Source organism: Antechinus flavipes, chromosome 3 (assembly GCF_016432865.1).
Source record: "Antechinus flavipes isolate AdamAnt ecotype Samford, QLD, Australia chromosome 3, AdamAnt_v2, whole genome shotgun sequence".
NCBI lineage: Eukaryota > Metazoa > Chordata > Mammalia > Dasyuromorphia > Dasyuridae > Antechinus > Antechinus flavipes.
In genome coordinates, this window is record NC_067400.1 from 506,987,477 (window position 1) to 507,012,375 (window position 24,899).

The 24,899-nt window shown below is 34.1% G+C and overlaps 1 protein-coding gene across 2 annotated transcripts in view; it reads left to right on the forward strand.

The window, feature by feature from the left end:
- Positions 1 to 24,899, forward strand: part of HOATZ (HOATZ cilia and flagella associated protein) — a 42,223-nt gene that overhangs the window by 12,583 nt on the left and 4,741 nt on the right. Inside the window, exons 5-6 of one of the 2 annotated variants that reach the window (XM_051986956.1) lie at positions 19,601 to 19,681; positions 19,873 to 19,925. In XM_051986956.1, the coding sequence (XP_051842916.1) occupies positions 19,601 to 19,681; positions 19,873 to 19,925 (134 nt within the window). The remainder of the gene's footprint in view (positions 1 to 19,600; positions 19,682 to 19,872; positions 19,926 to 24,899) is intronic. The other variant, XM_051986957.1, reaches the window with a different exon arrangement.

The window sequence follows — 24,899 nt, forward strand, 5'->3', positions numbered from 1 at the left end:
ATCCCCATTTTACACAAGAAGAAACCAAAGTTCAAAGAGGTTATCCATGGTCATTGATAATAAATCACAGAGGCAGAATTATAACCCAGATCTCTTCTGCTTCCAAAGGCACCACCCTTTTCATTACCCCAGATCATAGACTTTAGAGCTCAAAGGTACCTTAGAAATCATCTAGTCTTTACCATGATGCCAGATTTGTTAATACAAATCACTGTGCAAGAGACCAGTGGAAAACAAAATTAATTCGTGCTAACAATAGTACCATGATCCCATATAAAATTGAGGAAACAAGTTTCTGGTGAATTTTTTTGCACTATTGAGTTGCTATATTTTGATGATGTAATGATTTTCACATTTACCCAGAACTGGTTTGCAGCAAAATATTTTGCTGAACACTTGATTTGTCCTTGCTGATTACATAACAGCATATCACAGTACAAAGAGAATTAGATTAGGAATCAGACTCAACTTCTTTAATGCTTCCTTTTTTCTTACCTATAAAATAAAAATATTGAATAGATGAGATCTCCCACTAAAGTTTTAGTGTTACTCCTGTATCTAATCTGTCTCTCAACTATATTGTTCTAGGGTACATGAATAAGACATATCAAATTATTCTTTCCAAAAAATTAGCTTAAGATTGGGAAAATACAAACACTGATGTTAATTAAAATTAAAATAGCCAACCTACTTATCCTTACTTCTACCACATAGGTTTGCTTGGAACAAAAAAAGGGGGAATTTTTAAACTTTAGCAGTAAGACATTTGTTAATTCTAAAATTTCCTCTTCTATCTTAACCTTCCTTGTCTACCTATATTACTGCCATTTAATCTAATTTTCACCCATTTCCCCAGTCTATCAAAACTCTTTGGAATTTGCTTGCCTCCCTTCAAAATAGGGATACTTGTACCCACTTCTCAAGATATTATAACTCTTTGTAAACTTTATAACACTAGGTTAATAGGGATTATTTATGCCTGCACCCATATATAATTGAATTGAATTTGCCTTTTTTAGGCATTAAAAAGTCATACAGTAAAATTAGAAACATTTCTTTCTGCTAGGCTCAAAAAAAGGGATATTTAATCACAGCAAAATGTAGTCCAAAATGTCTTCAGACGAAAAAGATATGATCATTTTTTTTAATTCCGAGATTTCATAATTTCTAAGAGTATAAATTCAGACATAACAAGAACCTTAGAAGTCATCTAGTCCAATTTCCTTTAATCACATCAGAAAATTAACCCCATGGGTCCTTCAATTCCATATCCAGCACGTACTCTTGATAATCATGCAAAGATACTGTTTTAGCGTTTACCATACTACTATAACTGATTGTACCTTACTGGGCTTAGATGCTTTGTGGCAGTTTTTTTCCTTCTGGTTGGAAAATAACAGGAGTTTCCCAAACCACTTCCATCTTAAAAATATGATGATTCAGAAAATAGTCTAAGGCACAGATTGTATTATTTAGCTGCCAAGAGTAAACTGGATAATATTCAACCTGAAAGAGGAGGAGGGATCCCCAAAGCTGAGAGAAAAAATATAGAATGACACAAGATATTTCATGTTTTGGGGAGAAACAAATAGCATCCTTTTGAAGCAAGATTCCCAAGTGCATGTGAGCTCAAAAGAGACTTGGACAGAAGCACAAAGTGTCAGATTCTTCACTTACCAAGAATGCTATTAACAAAAGCACCATGTAAAGGAGAATCAGTTATGACCAAAATCCTCCCCCTAGACCTTGATAAATTTTCTCTGAAGCCCTCCTAAAATACTTTTCATTTTTTTTCTAAAGAAACATGCAGAGAAGTTCACCTGGTCTTCAAGAATGAGCATAATTCTTTGATTTATTTTAATTGAGTTTCAGGCTTTTTATGAAATTCATAGAATTCTTCATCTATAACTATTGGGCCTTGGTTGAAGGTCAATTAAATCATTTGGCATTCCTTGTTTGGGACACAGTCACTCTACTAGGCCACACTACCATCCACTAGGCTGCCTTTTCCTATTCAAATGATCATATGCTAACAGTAAAATAGATGATATATTAAGGGCCAGACCTACACACTGATTCTATCATAAAAAGAAGCCAGTTTTCAAGAGTAACAGCTGCACAAAATTGGGGAAGCTTATGGAGCTGCTGCTATAGATCTCTTGAACTTCATGGAAGAAAAAATAGGTCTCAATCATTTATTTCATCTATAAATGGATCTATTATCTATATAATCTATAAATCTATATCTAATATCTATAATCTATAACATATATAATCTCTTTAACACCCTTTCAAACTCCAATAATCTGTAAGTCTCTGAAATAGAATTTTAAAAAAGACTTGGTCTCAGTATAATTAGTACAAACTGAGAGCTACTGGCAGAAATTCTTTAGGGAAAGTATAAAAACACTATATTTTATACCTTAAGAATTGAAAGGATCTGTAGCTTGAAATACAGGCTCAACACTATGGGAAAATCCCAATTAGCACATATCCATGCCACAAACTCAACTAAATAACAGAATACTTGTGTGGTTTTATATTGCTACACGTAGAACCATTTTTAAGTTGTTTTAAATACCATGTAATTAAAAAAACAAAGTATTCCAGATTTTGAAGTTGAGCTAATATTTTGAAGTAGGATGAAGATGTCTGTTTTCTTACCCATAAAATATTGGGGACTTAATAAACTCTTTAAGGCCTTTTCTAGCTATTCAGAGTCTGTGATTTGTTTCTCTAGGCAAGTAAATCCATTGCTTAATGATCATTTAAAAATGACAATTTATCCTATTTATACAAATTCATCTAAAGTACTTTTATAAGCAGAAAAATGTTTAAATCTTTTGATAACTCAAAAACATAGAAATAAATTAATCATTTAGGGATTATATCCCAACTTGAAAGATTTCTTTGCAAAGGATAAATTTTAAGAACATTCAGGAACTGAAAACAAGAAATTAGAAATTCTGTGTTTATATGATAATATCTCAAAGATACATACTTAAATATATCCTTTGCCATTTGAAGTTTAATTGCCACCAGTGTCTACCACTAACATAAGTACATTTCTATCTGAAGAGTTGAGTAAAACATGACAAAAGATTTGGTTGATAGTAGTTTATTTAAATAATCATATGGCATAACAAAAATTGGGAAAGTACCAGTCTCACAATTTTTGATCACCTTAAGTTGAAACAAATTTTATCAACTGAATCTGTCAGTAGGGTCATATATTCTATGCATAGACATGTTTCAATACCTTTTACTAATTGTTTTTTGGAAATAAAAACCCTGTTAGTGGAATTTAAGTTTAGAATTTAATTTTGTCTCTACTTGTTTTGTTCATCTTATTAGAACAATACTTTAAAATCTAATTTCACTCATTATCACTTAAGATAAGAATTAATTTAAAAGCCTATTTAGTTAATCATAGATATATATTTTTACATGCATTTTTATAAATATTTTGAGATGGGTTTTTATGAAAATTCTTTATCAGGTAAATATTTTGTCAACAAAGAATATTATATATTTATCAAGAACATTATTTCAAGCTATTAAAAAAAGTTCATGGCAGCACTAAAATCTTTGTACTGTTTCATGACACACCTAAATTTTAACAAAAAGTCATATTAGAGTATTAAAATCATGCAGCAATTCTGGTTATGTAATTACAATGTTTTTTCTCATTTTAAAATGTTCCTTTTAAGATGAAAAATGTTTGTCAAATCTGGGAACTTAGCCAAGATAAAGCAGTTTCCAGAAGGTGTAGAAAGGTGCTGAGGTTTGCAAATCTTTATTGCAAGTCAGCAATCCTCTTTTCTTCAATTAATAAATCAGTGTCTTCCATCCATTAACATATATTATTGCCATTAAGTCCACCTTCTAAAATCAGAATAGTGCAGGAGGAAGCCTTTTCACTGATTATTCAGCCTTTTTTTTTTTTTGAAGTGAACAGTATATCATTTTATGCTTCTCTATATCATTATTATGAACATGTCTGAATTCTCTCTGTGGCAATTATAGAACCTAGTTACAATCTAGATTGAAGTAAATATGCATAGAGAATAATAGCTAATGTAAAAAAAATAGAATTTGAGAATTATTTCCAAGTGAAGTTGTCTATTCTGTTATGTTTTGGCTAATATCCAATTTTGCTCTACACTGGTTGTAAATCATGATACTCTTTATTCCATATGAACTATGGAAGAGGAATAGCAAGAAAATTAGCAAGCACTAACATTTCTCAGTTTTCCTATCAAACAGATAACTTCCAAGCAATGTCCTAACATTAAATTTTGGGGCCCCAAAAAGAAAAAATTCAAAAAATAGGCCTATAACCTCTGTTAAGCAGCAAAATAAACAACTTTTCCAATGAAGGAAGAGCCACTTTCTTATAGATTTGAAAAATACCATCTGGAACACTAACCATCACAAACCTTAATTTTCAAGTTACAAAATTAAAGATTACTTTTAGACCTAATCTTCTAATGATTACTTTTAGACCTAATCTTCTAATGTGAGTGAAATTGTCAACAAATAATTATCAATTTGAATCTAATTAAAATTAATTATACATGATAGGGATAAGAGGAATTCTCTGAACTGCTTTGATGACCCCCCAGAGTACCATCTTCCTGATCATCTGGACTGTGGGAAATGGAGGAAGGATGAGGGAGAGGGAAATAAAAGGTGTCATTATGGAAGGAATATATCCAAGTATAAATCTGTCCCTGGGTCCTAATATATCAGATTGAGGATAATAATAACAGCATTTATAGAATAATTTAAGGTTCACAGAACATATTTCATTTGGTCTTACAGATAAGAAAACTGAGGCAGGCAGAGGTTAAACAATTTGTCCAAGATTACACAGTATCTTGAGGCAGGGTTTGAATTAAGGTCTTTTTACTTATTCAAGTCCAAATGCTTTATCTATCTTAGCTAAATTGATAGTGCTCTTCTAATCATCCCACACACACATATAAGCTTTATATCAGATAAGTTTCAATACAGATAAATTGAATTATAGCACAATACACTATGACTATAGTTGCTGAGTCATTTTTCAGTCATACATGACCCTATTTGGGGTTTTCTTAGATTCTGAAGTCATTTTGCTATTTCCTTCTCCATTTCATTTTACAGTTGAAAAAACTGGGACATACATGATTGTGTGACTTGTCCAAGGTCCACAGCTAATAAGTATCTGAGGCAATTTGAACTCAGGTGATTTTGACTCCAGGTCTAGAACTCTATCCAGTGTTCTACTCACTATTCCAGATGATTGTTACATGACACCAGATATCAAATGAAATATCAATAGTACGGAAGTACTTTTGAAAAAAAGACAAATGTGGTGTACATAGTATATTATTCACCCCACTGCTTAACCAAAGTAAATGGAGTATCCAGTTTTCATTGGAAAATGTCAGGTGTCAACTAACAACCACCTGAGTATTGTGCTATAATTCATATTGAAACTTAAACTGAAATAAAACTAATATAGTTACCTGTGCCAACAGATTCAGTCAACAAGCATTTATCAACACTTGCTATGTATGTGATAGGCACTGTGCTAAGTGTAGAGATATGAAGAAAAGCAAAACCTCAGGTCCTGCCTTCAAAAAGTTCACAATTGCAAACAAATATGTACATGCAAAATATATATAGAATATGTTACAATCTCAGAAGAAAAGCACAAACATTGAGAGGAATAGGAAAAGATCTTTTGCAGAAGGTAGGATTTAAGATGAGGTATGAAGGATGGCAGAGATACCAGAAGACAGAAATGAGAAGAGCCATATATAGGGGAAGTGGAAAATGCATAGAGCAGTGAGATGTGCGGAGATAAGTAGTTTGTAGCAAATATATTGGAAAGTTCCTAAAAGGATGTCATATGTAAACTTTAGAGAAGTAGAAAAGGAAGAGGTTGTGAAGAGTTTGAAAAGCTAAACAGGATTTTATTCTTTAATCCTGGAGAGAATAGGGAGCTGCTGGAATTTATTGAGCAATAGGATAAAATGAATTTAGGAAGATCTCTTTGACAACTCTTGGGACTTTACTCTTGATATCCTGTATAAGGAGTGAAGAGTAGAGGATGACTAGATAGCAAGCCTGGAAGGATGGTGTCCTTTACAGTAATAGGAATATTTAGAAGAATTCATTAAATTATATTTAATAGAATCTCTTTCACCCCAAGTTCTTGAAGACAATGCCAGGATATATATATACTGCAGGTTTCACCAAGATGGAAAGGCTTCAAAGGTATATATTTTAATATCTATAAAAGTCCATGAAACACAAATAGGTTTTGATCTTGCATCACTGGAAGGAATATGCAGAGGCAATGCCCATGTCCATGAAATTTCAGATCAATTAATAAATACTTTTGGATTGACTGTAGACTGGCCAAATGAAAAGTGAAAATGTTAATCAACTTTATAATGTTTGGGGTTTTTTTCCTATGTGAATAAATATTTAAAATTTTTGGAACCATTTTTATCCTTTTTCCCCTGGACATAGCTTTATACAGATTCTTCATCAGCAGTTTTAATGAATTTTCTCTTATAAAATTGTATCTTAAATTTCTTGCTTATGGATTATTATACTATTCTAATTAAAAAATATACAAAAAAAAAGCTATGTCTTGATTACAACAGCCTATAATTTTGGAGAATCCATCTCTGCTCTTATGCAGATCACTTTCCTCATTCTCCTGTGAACATCATTATTCATTCCTGAATCCCTGCTTTCCTTCTAACTTCTAATTTATGTTGATCAGCAAAATTCTACCCATAATTCAACAGATCAGATTTCACTTTGCAGCTTAAATAAATAGAATGTTGAAGAAAAACAAAATTAGGCCTATGAAAACTTTTTTATAGTCAAAATTACTCTCTAGAATAAACACAAAGCCATATTTCGTAGCATTTCTTGACATTCATCAGGTAAGTTAAGAATCTACCTATTTTCTTCTTGTCCTCCTATCATGAACTTTTTATATTGAATCTTAAATACAGATTTCTTCATAAATCCATACATAAAGTATTTTCTTCCTTGCTCTTATTTATGATGTGATTTTTTTCCCCTAAGCTGTTTATACATTTGGAATTTATTTTGGTACATGGCATGCAGTGTTAATATCTTCCAAACTGTTGTCTAGTTTTCCCAGTAGTTTTTAGTGAATAATGAATCCTTATCCAGCAACTTGAGGTCATTGGCTTTATCAAACATTGACTACTAGTTCATTTACTTCTCAACATTGGGCAAATCATCTGTTCCATTTATTGACCTGAAACGAAATATACTTGTTACAAGTGCATGAACTATATGCTCTCGATTCTGTAGATTTGCTTCTGTTAACTGTTAACATCCTTTTTTTCTATTATTCTAGAATATAAAACTATTATGGTAGAAATTACAGGGAAACACATCCCTTCCAATCCTATGATTATATAATACTATGATTATTGTTTCCAAAAACTACTTTCCCAATGTTTTTCTCCTTTAAAAAATCATATTTTTTCCTTTCCTCTCCATTTTTATTATTAGCACAGCTTCTATTTATCCATAGCCTTGGGCATTTTTTATCTGAACTCTCCTACAAGGAAAATTAGAATCAGTGTAAGATGAATAAGAAGGGGAAAGTTCTGTTGCTGGTTTGTACGACTTTAGGCCTTCTCTTATAATGCATGTTGCACTGATGCTAGACTAATTTTCCTTAAGTTTTTATTTTTGTTCTATCTCTCCTGTGACCAAAATCTACCTTTTTCGGGCTCCCTGATTCATATAGTAATGTACTCAAACTCTTCTGACTTTTAAGGCTTTTCAAAATTTTGCCTTACCTCTGTATTTAAATATACTTATCACTATTCTCCAACATTCATTCCAAACACTAAAAAAAGATCACCTCATTCTCCTGTGAATATTATTCATTCCCAAATCCCTGCTTTCCTTCTAACTTCTAATTTATGTTGTTCAGCAAAATTCTACCCATCATTAAAACAACTCAGATTTCACTTTGTCCATGAATTATAGTAGTAGTAGTATCATTAATAAAGGAATCCCACCTTCTGTCATTCAGAACAAGTTGCCATCACACAACAGGTTGTCACTATCAATTTGAAAATAATGAGGAAATAATCCTTTATCTCCTGAAGCTATCAATAAGAAAACAGTCCCTGCTCTCAAGGAGCTTAAATTTGAATGGGTAAGACAATGTGGACATAGATATAAGTATATGAGATATATACAATGTAACTTTGGAAGGAAAGACACCAGGAATTAAAACAAAATATGGCAAGTCTGCAAAATTAAATTTTCTAAATCTAGCTATCATAGATGAAGGCTTATAGTAAATGCTTCATAAATGCCTTTTCATCTATTCATAGGACATGGGAGATCAGGAAAAAGCTTCATGTAGAAAGCAGCATTGAAGCTGAGTCTTCAGTAAAGTAAACATGGGATTCTAAGAAACACATATTAGGGGAAAATACTGTTCTAGATAGGGGGCCAGCCAGAGCAAAGGCACAGGGATGAGAAAAGAGTATGGTGTTTGAAAAACAGTAAGACCACAAGTTTGAGCTTTAGAACACAGAAAAGGGAAAAGTATATAAAAAGGTTAGAAGTGTAGGTTCAGGACAGATTATAAAGGGCTCTTAATGATAAGAGCATATTTTTGGACCTAGTTATATTAAGAAATATATTGAGGAAAGTGATATTTTGGGAACATCATTTTGATAATTGTATACTTTTAGATAATTTTTTTCAAACTCTTCATGGTTCATGGCAGCTAGGTGGCATAGTGGATAGACTGCAAGTAAGGAGCTGAGTTCAAATCCAGACTCAGACACTTATTAGCTTTGCGATCCAGGACAAGTCACTTAAACTGTTTTCCTCAGGTTCATCTGTGAAATGAACTAGAGAAGGGAATAACAAACCACTATTTTTGCCAAGATAATTCCAAATGAAGTCACAAAGAGGCAGATGTGACTGGAAAATGGAAATTTATTCCTAGTTATAAGGTTTCTGTGTGCTCTTATAAGCCTTTGACCTTTTCTCTTGGATTGTATTTTTTTTAAATCTTTTGCTATAGTTGTCTTTGTCCACCTTGGCACCAGTATCAAAGTTTGCATTGATTTAATTTGGAGTTTTCTTATAAAGTTCTTCACAAATTTTTCTATACCTCAACCTCTGCAATGGATATTGATAAATAATGCTGCAATTATTTTTCTTGCCAGTCTTTAAAAAAAAAATTCTTACTCTAAAATACAAGGTAACTATATACATCTCCCATGAAATTATATTTCTTGTTACCTTTGGACAGATGGTTACACTAATTCCACCAACTTCTTTATTTGTGTTTATAAGGAAAACCTATGAAGCATTCATTTAAGTAGTTTGCAACTTCTTTTTGTCTTCGGTTTCAATTCTAAGATTGTCAGATCTTCTGGCATTGTTTTGTCCATTCTTTACAGGGCGGTGAAGAATGGACTTTAAAATCTTTACCTTAGCAGACCAACAATTAAGGTAATAGTTATAGGTGATCTAAAAATGCAGGATTCCTACCCCACTTACCTTTTGCTGACTTGCCATTTTCACTGAAGAAGCTTAAGTGGTCTACATAGGGCCAAGGACCACTTTGTACTCTTCTCTCATCAAAATATTTGTCAACAATTGGTCGACCTGGGGTCATAAACCTCCCAGCACACTCTGCATTAGCCCAGACCTCAGAAAGACATATGCTGGTGCTTTGGTGTTCAAAAATATATGTTCAAAAGCTACTTAAGACTAGTAATTCCTCCTTTCAGCAAAGGACAGCTTCATCTTTTATTCTAACCTAGCATTTTCTTAGTGTCATAATTTTAGAACTGGAAGAGACATCTCAGATGTCATCTAGCCCAAAACCTTTCATTTATAGTTGTGGAAACTTGAGGACCAGAGTCTAATATGCAGAATCATAAATAGCAGAATCAAATTGGAATCTAGCTCCTATGACTCCAAATCCAGAATTCTTTACTACTGTACCATGCTGTCTCCCAACAACAAATTAAACTTGGCCATTTGGTAATCACCAAAGTAGAAACTGACTGAATACCATATAGTATGTCCCATTTTCCTAGCTCTTATTTCATGCCATGCATCATTTTTGCCTTTTGGATACTTCAAAATGGATATCTTAAACTCAGCATGTCCAAGACAGCATTACTTTTTCCCCAAAACTCACTTCTCAGAAGTCAACATTCTTCCTTCCCTAGTTTTTCAATATCAGCATTATCTTCAACTCTCACATTACTGAATTGAACTCTATCTCCTATCCCTATGCCTTTGTACAGGCTAGTCCTATATCTAAAATACCTTTTGTCCTTCCCTCTAGAATTTCTTGTTTCTTTAAAAATAAAAGCTCAAGTACCATCATTTTCCTACATTGTTTATTTGCTATTGTTCTCCCCACTTAAAAAGACTTTATAATAGCTAATGACATGTAATTTCCCTGATTTAATTATAAATTCTTAGAAAGTGAAGTGAAGACGTTTGTTTTTGTCCTTTTACCTCCAGTATCTAGCACAGTGTCTGGCACAATAGTAGGTATCTGATAAATGCTTGTTTATTGACTGCTGTTTCAAAATAAAATCTTCACTTTCTTTTGGGCTACCCTCTAAGGACAATTTGTATCAAACACACTGCTTCCATGAGCCAGAATCAAATTAAAATGTAATATTGGTATGTAGTTTTCTAAGTCAATATATAGCTAGTGGATATCTTGTAAATTTGTCATACCTTTTTTTTGAGTTGACGCCATTGTTCTAAGGTCTCGTATTAGAAATATCTCCAGCTTTCACTTCAAAGTTGATGAATGTTATGTTAGCTTCCTTTTGATTTATCATGTATGCCCATATACTAAGTTCTTGTTGATGACTTCAGGCTCATGGGGAATGGTCTGTCAAAATTATATCAATTTAAAATACCTTTAAACATATATTAAAAATAACACATGTAAATACCATCAAGGAAATAGGAGCTTTTCTATTCTATTCCTAAATTCTTTTTCATCTTCTAATTAATACCCATTGAATTGTTGGTATTTGTTGATTAAGGCTGCTTAGTAAAAACTGATTAGAGAAAATTCATATAGTCCATCTGCTAGCTACTTATCATACCTGAGTCATTTAATCAGTTAACGAACCCATGAATTCTCTAGTCAGCTTTCTCCCTTGAATTTATGGTGGTGGTTGTTTTTTTTTGTTTTTTTTTTTCCCCAAAAACTCTTGATAATTATTGGAATCTCTTAAATGAAATTTCATGTATACTAACCATTTCTTCCCCCTCTTCCTCCACCACCACCACATTTTCATATTTCAGACTCCTTATTTCAGGTATTAATATTGAAAGAGTACCCTTATACTCAATGAATTCTAATTCATTTGAGGAAACAATCAGGTTTTCAGAACTTGCTCAATTCACCCTAATACTTGGGTCCTTAAACTCCCAGGTTGCTGTAGAAACAATAAGCCAAATGGAGCAGACACTATTTCACTCTGTTTTTAGAACTATTTCAGTCAGCATAACTGTCATAAATAATCCAAGGGAAGAAAGGTATTGCCCTTTTTATGAGAATTACAGTGGAAGGAAGAAGCAGGGCTATGTGTCTGAAATTCAAGTCAAATGCTTCACATTTGGTTTTTATAAGTAACAATTCAAAAAAGAAATTTTTATGATATTCTGGATTTGTGGTCAGAAGCTTTTTAAAAAACCAATTTATTTCTTTGAATTATTTGAATATTTGATAGCAAACACTTCCAAAAGTCAGTTTCTGAATGTGAAACTTATTGTCTTTGTTTCTTTGACTCTTAAGTCAGAAGTTAGATTCCTTAAAGCCAGAGAAAGAAATCTTAAAAGTTTCTGAAGGGCCTGAAAACTCAACTTGCCCATCTCCACTTATCAAATCATCAAAAAAAAAAAAAAGTTTTCTCCCTTCCTAGTTTATCTGTCCTGGAAAGAACCAAAAAGAAGAATTGGCGCTGTTGAGGTTCAAAAGGTATTTGTAGGCTTGAACCCAACAAGTCAAGAGGCAAAGTTTATGGTAGTGGTAATGCCAATTGAAGTGCGCTAAGTTCCAAAAGAGTTTATAGTAAAGAACCAGGAGAAAAAAACAAAAACTTATAGGACAAAGTTAGAACAGAGCTTCATGTTATTTATTTGCTAATTTTATGGTTTACAGATAGGTTTAAGGGGTGCTCTATTCACTATTGTCTCAAGAACTTGGTTATTATTGCCCAAGAGATCTGAGTCAACAATGTTTTGTAGGACTATCCTAAGGCCAGAACACTTTAGAATCATTGACAGATTTTTAGAATAATAGCACTCTTAAGGTTAAGGGACCTCAAGATCACTGCTATATTTCCCCTAGAGGCTATGCTCCATCAATACCACACATCTTTGCTTCCCCCCCATTTAACTTTCCTGAAATATTCAACTTAAATTTCACTGTTTCCCAGTTGCCCCATTGCTTTTTGCTTCACTTCCCCGGGGTAGCCATTTTAAAATTTTACTCTGAAAGCACAAAAGTGCAATTTTGTTTACAGGATTATTATGGGAGCTAATGAGCTAAATAATGCTAAGTGACCATGAATATATTCAACATCATATCTGTATGTATAATTGATAATGTATCGGGATTGCAAAATGGTGATTCATTGCCTTATATAAAATTAAAATATTTTTTGTTTTACTAGATGGCAAGTTGTGGACCTTTTCTTAGAAAAAAAGACTCAAATGTAAGAGGTTTCTTAAAATAGTCTAAATGTAATGCCAGAGAAACTGAGGCAAGATAGAGATTGGAGAGTATTTAATATTTTATTTGAAAGGGAGAGATTTATTGGGGCCAAATGAATCCATGGTTTGGTCCCAGGGCTGAATGAGACAATCGTCTCCAAGAATCCAGCAAATAAACAATGTAAGTTCTCAATGAGATATATATATGTATATATCTGAGCATATATGTTAAAGTATATGTTAAATACAATATATGTATACGTATCCATATGTATATAGTTTTTTTGCTGAAGAAAAATCAGACTTAGACATAAGGTAAAAGAGAAGGAAATAAAAAATGCAAGTGGACAAAAACAGAGGGAGTGGAAATTCTATGTTGTGGTTCATACTCATTTCCCATAGTTCTTTCGCTGGATGTAGTTGGTTCTCTTCATTATTAAATAAATTGAAACGGATTTGGTTCATCTCATTGATGAACGTGGCTCAGATATAAGGGGTAGACTGAGGCAGGGGCAGTGTCAGGGTGCTGAGAGCAGGAACAGGACTCTGACAGAGTTGGGGAAGGCACCAGAGATGGGGATGACATGATAGGGGGCGGCACCAGAGATGACTAAAGGAATCCGATAAAACAGAATCTGATATTCTGATAGATTGGATGGGGAGAAGCATTCTGATATTCTAAAATATAAGATCTTTTATCCTCATCAAATATTCTGATGATTAAGAGGGGAGGGGTACAGTATTGACCAGAACAATTAGGAGGCAGAATAATTCAGGGAAACTGAGGCAGGACAATCTAGGGAAACTTGTTCAGGATAATAAACGAAAACTGTGGCACAACATAAACATTCTGGAGCATTTTTCATAAACACTATTATTGGCCATAATTTTAAAACCTGTTATTTCGTTTTCATATCCAGGAATAAATCAAATTGCATTTGACATAAGTATTTCTAGAGAATTTTATTCCATTATTGAAGTAATTGGGGAAGGGGGGGAGTAACCAAGCAGGGGCTGAAAGCAGGAACGGTATTCTGATAGAGTGGGGCGAGCCACTGGGGGGAGGCACCCCAGAGATGGGGAGAGGCAACTTTGATAAGACAGTATCTGATATTCTGATAGCTTGGGATGGGGAGAGGCATTCTGATGTTCTAAAAAATACAAGATTTTTTTATCCTTATCAAATATTCTGAGTAAGAGGGAGGGGTGGTTTTGCAGGATTGAGCACACCAATTATAAACTGAGGCAGAACAATTAGGAAAACAATGGCATGGGCCATAAGCAGATTTATAGGGGATATATTGGACACAGGAAGGTGGGGCTGCCCACAACCTCCACAGAGGGTGGGCTCCAGGGGCTTGACATAACTTGGATTTCTGACTTGACAGCCTCCACAAAGCGTGGGACCACAAAACTAAACTGATTAAAATTTATAGAAATGAGCCATTCCTCAAATGATAAATGGTCAAAGAAAATGAACAGGCAGTTTTCAAATAATCAAAGCTATCTATAGTCATATTTTTTTAAAAATGCTCTAAATTACAACTTAAAATAACTCTGAGCCATCTTGCCACACTTATCAGAGTAATATGACAGAAAAGGAACATGACAAATGTTGGAGCGGGATGTTGGTGGGGAAACAAGACTATAATGCATTGTTGGTGAAGTGGTATCCTAATTCAGCTGTTCTGTAGAGTATTTGGAACTAGGCCCAAAAGGCTGTATATCAAAGAGATAAAAACAAAAAGAGGATCTATTTGTACAAAAATATAGCAGCACTTTTAGTTGGGGCAAAGAATTTGAAATCTAGGAAATGTCCATTAATTGTTGAATAAGTTTTATATGATTGTGATATAATGCTATTGGATTATAAGAAATAAGAAGGATGCTCAGAAAAACCTAGAAAAGTTTACATGAACTGATGCAAAGAGAAATGAACAGAAACAGAACATTGCACATAATAATAGCAAGATTGTATGATGATCAACTGTGAGTAAATGAGCTATTCTCAGCAACACAGGGATCCAAAACAAGTTTTGAAGGATTTAGGATGAAAAATGCTATCCATTTCTAGAGAAAAAACTCTTGGAATCTGAATGCAGATTGAAGTATACGTTTTATTTTTCTCAGGATTTATTTTTTGTTTTTTTCCACAATATAATTAACATTGAATCATGTCTAAATGTAACTCCGGAGAAACTGAGACAAGATAGAGATTAGAGAGTTTTTAATATTTTATTTGAAAGGGAGAGATTGTGCTGGGGACATGCTGTGCCCCCAAGGCTGATGTCCAAAGCATCCAGCAACCAATGGGAGTTCTCAATGACATATATATGCAGGTGGCTCAGCTACAGGGGTAGACTGAGGCAGGGGCGAAGTCAGAGTATAGAGGGAATGGAACTATCAATGCGGTTCTGACAGGGTGAGGGGAGGCATGGGACATTCTGATAAATTGGGATTACAGAATGGGGAAAGGCACTCAACATATCTAAGATAAAACGTCTTTTTATCTGGATCATCATGATTAGGAGGGAGGGGTAGTGTTGCAGGATTGAACAGAACAAATAGGAACTGAGAGAACAATTCAAGGAAACTGAGTCAGGACAATAAAATAGAACTGTGGCACAATATTACATGACTGCACATGTATAATTTGTATCAAATTGTTGGCTTTCTCAAAGAGGAGGAAAAGAGGGCAAAAGGGAGAAAATTTGTTTCCTGAAGGAAAAGTAACATGCTTTCCTCCTGCTGCTTAATTCTGGATCCATTTCATCGTGGTGTACTGTCTCTTTGGTGCTTGGTGCAATTAGGACAATGTCATGCCCATAAAAAAAGAGCATGCCGAGGGAAGCCTTTGTCCTTCGTCTTATTGACAATCATACCTTGTCAAACTTCAACCTTGAATTACCCCCACTACATTCCTTCCTTGCTCATATCCATGAAATTATGGAACTGGAAAAGGTCATGAAGCTGTGCTGGTTGAGTCCACTACAAATTTTTTTACATTATCACAACTTCATTGAATCCGGACTTTCTTTACAACAATGCAACTAGTTTTACACCTCCCTTATTAATTTACTATACCACTTGCCACAGCAGTTATTCCAGACCTTTCATTTCTCCTCTAGCCTCTCACAGCACACTCTCCCTTGACCCTCTTTATCTGAGGACTTCAACTCATTCTTAATTTTTCTTTCTTTCTTTCTTTTTTTTAAATAAAGGTCATTCTCAAGGAGCTTTTTTTCCATCTCATCTTACATCATTCAGATGTCTTCTCCCAACTATTTGCTCCTTCGCTCCATCCATTATAAAAAACATGTTCCCTTCAATTCTATCCCTTCCCACCTTGCTCTCCTTTGGTGGCTTTGAAATTCTCTGAAATCTGACTTTTGTTCATGTCATTTGAGTGGACCAGCCTCTCCAAATTTAACAATCTTTAAATTGCCAAATACAAAAGACTTTACTCAGTCCTCATCCTTCTTCAATTCCTTATAACTTTGACACTTTTGATCAACCTGTTCTCCTAAACATTTTCTCCATTCCAGGTTTTTGTGATACTACTGTCACCTATTCTGTTTTATTTCTGTTTTCTTGTATTTTCATACAGTTCATAGTTGCCATCCCCCAAAAGTATGTCATGTGTCTTCTTTCCCCTTTTAGTGATCTCATTAGCTCAGTTATTGCTATCAAATAATTCCCGGATCTGTTATATATCCAGCCCTAATTTCTAAATGCTGATCTTATATCACCACCTGTCTTTTACACTTGTCAAACCCAGACAGAGCAAGCACTCATAAACAATACAAGGACATTCTCAAGTCTTTTAAAAACTTTAGAATTGATTATATGACATTGGAGACACTAGCACAGAACAACCCAGCATTGCATTCTCTCATCAGAGAAGATGCTATACTATGTGAGCAAAGCAGAATTAACCCAGAATGTGAGATGCATAAAATTAGAGAATCTACCCCAAATGTTCATATGGACTATTCATGTCTGACTTGTGGCAGAGCATTCCGACCTTGTATTGGTCTGATCAGCCGCATTCGGACACTGAAACTCAATTCTTAACATATCATTTTAGTCTTCAGGATCAAAGAACAGCAACCACACATGTCAAACTGGGTGTGCCATAAACAACTCACATTCAACATGTCCAAAAGAGAACTCATTAACTCTTCCTCAAAAACAAAACCAATCCTGCTTCCTACCTGTCCTATTACTGTCCAATTCATCACCATCTTCCCAGTTACCATGCTTGCAAGCTTAATGTCATGCTCAAGTCCTCTCTCATTCCAAACATCCAATTAGTTGTCAAAGTTTTGTTTCTGCCTTCACAACATCTCCCATGTATGTCCCTTTCTTTCCAAATACATAGCTGTTACCCAGTTGGAAACTTTATCATCCTTCTTTGCTGGACTATTGCAGTAACCTTCCGGTTGGTCTCCATGCCTCAATTCTCTCTTCATTCCAGCCAACCTCCATCTAGCAATCCAGTATAAAGTGATTTTTCTTAAACTAAAAGTCAATGTCACTCTTCTCTTCATGATGATTTCAAGTGGCTTCTTATTACTTCAGAATAAAATATAAAATCCTCTGTTTGCTATGTAAAAATTTTTATAACCTGACTCCTTCCTATTGGGTTATATTTTATTTTATTAAGGAATTATATTTTATTCCTCTCTACATACTCTGTGATCCTGCTATACTAACCTACTTGCTATTCTTTATGGTAATCGATTTTCCAAATCTGTGCCTTTCCACTGGCTGACTCCATTGAAATGCTTCCTGAAATGCCTCCTCATGTCTGACACATGGCCTCCTTGGATTTCTTAAAAACTTATCCTAAATCCAAACTTTGATATTACTATTTATACCATATATACCTTGTCTTTACCATTTACTTTCTGTGTTTTTCTCCCACCACTATCACAATTATAATGTGAGCTTCTGAGGTAAAGGATTGTATTTAGGACAGTATCTGGCACAGTAAGCACTTAATAAATACTTCTCAGTGAATCAAATAATTTATCATAATCAAAACAAACACTGAGATCATATATTCCCAAGAATTTCACAGTCAATTGAATGATGATATGATCTCCTACAAAATTATTCTCCTATAATTGTGCCACCTCCAACATGGATCTCTTCTATCTACATTCGATCTAATGGAACTGCTTTCCCTATCTGTTTAATGCCATTTCTTCCTTGCTACAAATGTCTCTGTGACTGATGTTATAGTCAAGTGTGATAGTTTTACTGTCCTTGATGGTGAAAGTATGTTCTGAATTTTTTTGTAGATTGTTTGTACTTTGGCTTAAAAATGTGAATCATCATGAAAAAGAGTAAATTAATTTCTACCACATGGTATGAGAGTTAGGGGAGATTCTTCAATTTTCTAGGTTAAAGGGAACTAATATTTTTTGGAAAATAATGGAAAATCAAGCAGAAATAATTTAATAGTGTAATACCCCATTCTAGTTTTTGTCTGTACTATCCAATTTCTACTCATAAACCCCCATTTTCTCCCCTGATCAACTTCTACTAGACCATCTAGAATTTGATTATCATGTGATAAGGCAGTTACCTAAAATAAAATGGCAGGGATAGAATCAGGTAAGAATTAAGCAAATATTCTTGGCAACCATTCCCAAATTAAAGCCTCCCTAAATTCCAAAGAATATAGTTAGTGAATCATCTTAGTTCTCCTTCCCCTGCTATTTTATCAGTTCAACAATTCTAACTAGTAAAATAGGAAATTAGATTTGTGAGTCCATTCTCTCAATATTCCTTATGCTACTATATCATGAAGTCATCATAATTTTCCCAGCAATAAAACTCAGTAATCTCAAATTCGAAAGGCACTTTTATCTCAGTACTAAATCTGCAATATATTGACAATTTGTAACAATTCTCACATTAGGAATTGTAATTGGGAAGCTATTGGCATCTATTATTTCTCAGAACTTAGGAGGCAGGAGTAGCTGGCGGGGAAGTATATAGAGCATTGGCCTGAAGTCAGGAGGACCTTAGTTCAACTCTAGCCTCAGCCTTAACACTTCCTAGCTGTGTGACCCTAGCAAGTCACTTAACCCCAATTGCCTCAGCAAAAAAAAAAAGTACTTAGGAGGGAATATACCACCTCTTTGCAGAAGCAGAGCTCAAATGTACCAATGCAGGAGTTTTCTGTTTCCATATTTTCTTTTTCATTAGAGTGTCTTACTTGTATCTTCCTGCATCATATTAATTTCATGAAATTTTGTAATCAGTCTTTCACAGCAAAGTATAAACTGCCCCTCCTTTTTTTTATGCCCTTCTACCCAGAATCTATATAAGAGTAATATTGCTACCTGCTAAACTCCAGCTTGTGGAAGAGTCCCTAAAGCTGTTGTCAGTTTTGTAGGGATGACATGTTCTCTCCTTGGAAACCAGATGTAGAAGCCAAGTAAAACACAGCAATTGAAAACGTGTGGACACTGATAAAAGAGAGTAGACTTACAAACCTGCTTTTCTACTATTTCCATTATGAGACTGATAAATTAGTATTGTGAAAGCAGAACTGAGAAAACTAAAACCTATCTTTTCTAGAAGCCTAAGAGATTCTAGTTTGAGAAATGGGCAGTATGAGTAATCATTCATTGATTTTTATTACTTGTTATTTTATATCCTGTTTTAAGTAAATGTACTCTTGTAAAAATCGAGCTATTGGTGAAAACCAAATTTTCAGAAACCTAAATATGAAAGTGGGTGCCATATTCATAAGTCAAAAGAATGACATGTAAATATATTCATTATTTTGTTTTGTTTTCCTTCACAGGCCAAGAAAAGAGAAGAGATTCTTGATCTGTTAAGAAAACAAAGAGAAGAAAGAATAGAAGTGAGATTGATACTGAAAAATGTACATGAATTTGTCTGGAGGGACAGTCTGTAATGTTTTGTTATAGTGTAGGCACTATGATTATTCTGCCGAAATGTTTTTAAATGGACAAAATTAAGTCAGTACAAGTCAAGAGCAATGACTAGAAGACAAGTCCATTTCATTTATATCTGTCCAATTTTTTCTTTCTTTCTTTTCTTTTTTTTTTTTAGAAAGAATTGGTTTCTCTTGTTCATAAGCCAAAGGTCCAAGTACCCCCAAAAAAGTAAGTTTAAACCTTTTAAAATTTCCCACTTCTATTTCCCTAATTAAGGATGTGTTTTACTATGGAAGAGTAGAAAGAGTACACTTGACTTTTGAATCAGGAGACCAATATTCAAGCATCAGAAGAAACATACAGCTTTGGCACTTGGCTCTGCAACAAATAGTCTTAGAGAGTTGACTAGAACATTGATATCAAATTCAAATGGAAACAGGGCCACCAAATTGTACATTAACATCCCTACTGCCTGCAAATTGACTTTAAAAACCACATATCATTAACAAAAATCACATATCGTTAACATTATCTATGTTCCACTCTTTTTCTGTTTTGTTAAATTATTTCTCAAATACATTTTAATCTCAAATAACAATCAAAAACCCCATGCTTGACACCTATGGTCCAGAGCACTAAGAAGTTAAATGGCTTATGCAAGGTCAGACATTGGACTTCCTGGCTTTAAGGATGACTAAAGATAGGCTCTTTAATTTAGAAATCATATAGCTTAATTAGAGAGACCAAAGGGAACACTAAAGAGGTTACAGGGAAAGAACATTAGAGCAACAACACACCCCTAAAGTTGGGGAAACAATGGACACCCCCTCTCCAAACTAGGGCAACACTCACAGTCAAACTAGCAGTAGATAATACTTCAAAAGTGTGATTGAGAAATACAGTGAGATGATAGTTGAAGGACTTGGGTTCAAATCTTGCTTCAGATACTATCTACCTATGTGATGCCAGGGGAAATCACTTAACCTTCCTAGGTCTCAATTTTCTTATAATATGAGGCCATTGAACTAAATGGCCCTTTTAGCTTATTATCTTTGATGATGTGTGAATATAATCAAGGATATGACTGGAGAAACCTAAGTATGATGGGCTTTAAGCTAAGTGGGAGGTATAGAAGTACCTAAGTCATGGTACAGCTCTTGACAATTAAGTAAGCAGGATTCCTGGGTAAACGGTTATTCTACCCATCAGGCAGCTCAGAGGTCTTAAAGAGAACCTAATGTTTTATAAGGAAAGAGGTGGCAGGATTTTGCTCAAATGTGATTGGTTTCTTCTCCCCTCTGATCTCACAAACAAGCTGCAGACCAGGAGACTGGATGCTTCTAGCCTAGAAAGTTTAAAGCATGGATTCTAGATATATGGGGGATTATAGAAAAGGAGCTTGGAAGGGGGAAAAGGGAATTTAACAGGGAGTTGGGGCATAGGGCAAAGATAGACTGTTGCCAGAAAAGCAGATTTCCTACACTATAATACACTCTACCACTACTTCAAGCCAGAAAAAAAAACCACACACATACAAAACTGTCCACTTTATCAAGTTCTTAAAGCTATCAAATTTTGATCTTTGAAAATTATTCTTCTCCATGGAGACTAAAATATATAATGAGAATATTGATTTAGATAACATGATATTGAGGAGAGAAATTGGCACCAAATGTTAAGGTTGAGTCAAATGATGAATTCAACATGGCCTTTCTTTCTGGCAATAGATATAAAATGAGAAGAGATTACAGATAAAATGGAGATGATAAAATAGATTTGGAAGAGCATATATAGTTAGCAAGAAAAGGGGGTTTAACAATTAACAATGGAAAAAACAAGATCCCTAAGTGGAACTGATTATTAATATACTAATCTATTACTGATATATACTGATACTGATCAGTTTAAGAGAGAAAACTAAGTAATTGTGAGCAATTAAAAAAAAAAAACTATCACTGCTTCATTCTCCCTAAAGACTATTTTTGTGTCATGAATTTATTTCCTCTAACAAAAATGTAAGACCTGTGAAATTGAAAGAAAAACTCAAATCCAGACCCAGCTCTACTACTTTGTAATATGACTTGTTCTCTTTCAGCTTTTTACACAAGATACATATAATCTTTTTGTACAATGATTCAGACAAGTTTCTGGTATTCCCCAAATACACTGAAAAAGCATGCACAGACAATTTTAGCTGTATAAAGTGTCAAGCCAGACTTATTCTTATATTTTAGGAACTCTCTTATTTATTTGAAAAAAAAAAAGGACTAAGGATATTGATTTATAGAGAACAGACTAATAGAACTAACAATATTAATCTGTGATACCCATTCATAACACATATCCTACAAAAAAGGCTAATTAATCACTTCAGCTTATATTCACATCAGGAAACCGAAGTATAAACATTTTAAGTTTTTTGTGGTTACTAAAGTCCTGTCAATATGATTTAAGTTAGACATTATTGGGCCTTCAAAGGTAGATAATCCTAGCCTATCATTTTTGTTACAATAAAATTCATTAATGCCAACTTTACAATGGTTTCTCATAGCCCAAGTCTTTGACTGAGCTTCCCTATGGTGGAGTCCTCGGTGTTCTTTCTTTTGTGGGCTTTGCCTAACCAAAAAACAAACAACAAAATCTCATTCAAATACCCACAGTTATGATCCACCACTTGAGTTTAAGCATGTTGCCTTCTGGTCACCCGGAGCATTTTAAAGTCAAGAAGACTAGGGCAAATCTGATCCCAGACACATTGTCTGTGTGGCTCTAGCTAAGTCACATATCCTCCTTCAGTTTTCTCGTCTTTATAATGAGGATAATAACAGCATCTATCTACCAACGTTGTTATGAGAATCTAATAATTGTAAAGTCCTCAACATAATGCCTGGTCCATAGCAAGTGCTAAATAGATGTTAGCTATTAGCTATTATTATTATTTTTAGTTACCTAACATTTTTTTCCATTACATCTGCAAAGGCAGGAGACCTATGATCTTGAGCAAGCTAATCATTTTATCTTACTTGATCTTTACTTCCTCATCTATAAAATGAAGGGATTGAACTAGATAATGTCTAAGCTCCCCTTTGAGTCCTGTTACTGTAAAATTCTGTCACATTCTTTCTTCGGGCTGACCCTAACTGTTGACTACAATTAATTATTGAGTGGATCTTTTATTTTTTTTTGACATTTGTCATAGCCTCATACATCTCTAATCTTGGCAGAAGAATAAACAAGAGTTATTGTCAGAAATTCTTATAGAAAATCATCTATTTCCTGAACAAAATTTAATTTTCCATTTTTCACCTAGATGGCATGATGTAGTCTGGGGATGATTTAAACCTCTTATCTAAAGAGGACCGGACTATGTCTTTCTTTCCCAACCTAGGCAATAATGGTTTTTCAAGAAAATTTAGCAAAATCCCTAAAAAACAAGATTGCTAAGTGACCTTAGGCAAAATGCCTGTTTCTCTATTTGTAAAATAGAGGGTTGGACTTGTTCCTGAACTCCCTTCTAATTCTAAAATTTCATGATTCTATGGACTATTATATTCCTGTGGATAAAACTAGCCCAGCTAAAAGATTCTTTAGGGCTGATGCATGATAACTGCTACTGGAATAACAGCAACTGGATTCCTTAAACCATGCAGGGCTAAATCAGATCTTTCCTTTGGACCAGTTGTGTTGCTATAAGTGTGGTCACCTAAAAATAAACCACATTCTTTCCTAGCTTGGGCATTTTCTTAACCATTTGAATTTGTAAATTTAACTCTCTTTGAATATGGACATATATTCTTTCCTTTCTCCTACGTAAAACCTTTCAATCTATAGTGAGTGATATACTTTCTTTGCATTCCTAAAAGTACTTCTTTACTAGAGCATTCATTGGGGAAATCTAAAATGTTAAAACTAAAAAGGATATCATTTTGTAAATGATCCAACATTACTCTTATTTTACAGATAAGAAAAATTAGGCTCTAAGGGAATTTGTTACATAGCTAGATGATACAGAATGCTGAGCCTAAAGTCAGGAAAACTTGAATTCAAATCCAGCATGAGACATTTCCTAGCCATGTTACTTTGGTGAAATCACAACTCTGCCTCAATTTCCTCAACTATAAAACAAAGATCATAATAGCACCTACCTGATAGTGTCATTATAAAGACAGAATGAGATATTTGAAACGATCATAACAGAGTGCATGGAACATAATAGACATTTATTAATAAATGCTTATTCTACCAATCTTAAAGCATTTTCATCTTAAGTAAAACAGCCAAGGTCTACACTCTGTTGGCATGGCCTCCATAAAATTATGAGAACTCAAAATGAGAGTGGAATAAAAAAAGAAACATTAAATTGAAAAAAAAATGTTCTAGAAACTGAAATTTTGCCAATAAAGCATTAAGATAGATTTTGGAAATTTATCCTTGGAGTCTCCATCTACCCCAATTAAATAAGTAAATGCTTATTATTCCCTTATTTTCCCTTAGTAAGTACAGACCCAAGGCTCAAATCCAAATCTTTTACTAAATATCAGCTATGATCTTGTGATGTTTTTTATATTGTTGCCTAGAACTATCATTTATCTCTTGAATTGTTATTTAACTTTTCATATATTTATGTCTCTCCCAATTGGATTATGAACTCCTTTGGAACAGCCCTATGTCTTGTACTTCTTTGTACTCCTCACTGTACATAGAATAGATGGTTGTTGTTCAGTCATTCAGTTGTATTCTACTCTTTATGACCCTATGAGCCATAGCATACTAGATCCTTCTATTCTCCTCAATATCCTGAAGTCTGTTCAAGTTCATGTTCAATGCTTCCATCACACTATCTGTCCATATCATCATCTACTGTTTTCATCTCCTTTTGTCTTTAGTCTTTCTCAACATCAGGGTTTTTTTTCCCAGTGAGTCCTGTCTTCTCAATATGGCAAAAGTATTTAAGCTTCAGCTTCAGTATTTGACCTTCCAATTAATAGTCTGAATTATTCCTTCAAATATTGACAGATTTGAACTCCTTGTTGTCCAAAGGTCTCTCAAAAAGTGTTCTCCAGCACCACAATTAGAAAATATTCTGTAGTACTCAGCTTTTCTTACGGCCTAACTCTTAACAACCATACATTGTTACTGGAAAAACGATAAGCTTTTACTATATAGACTTTTGTTGACAAGGTGATGTCTCTGCTTTTTAGT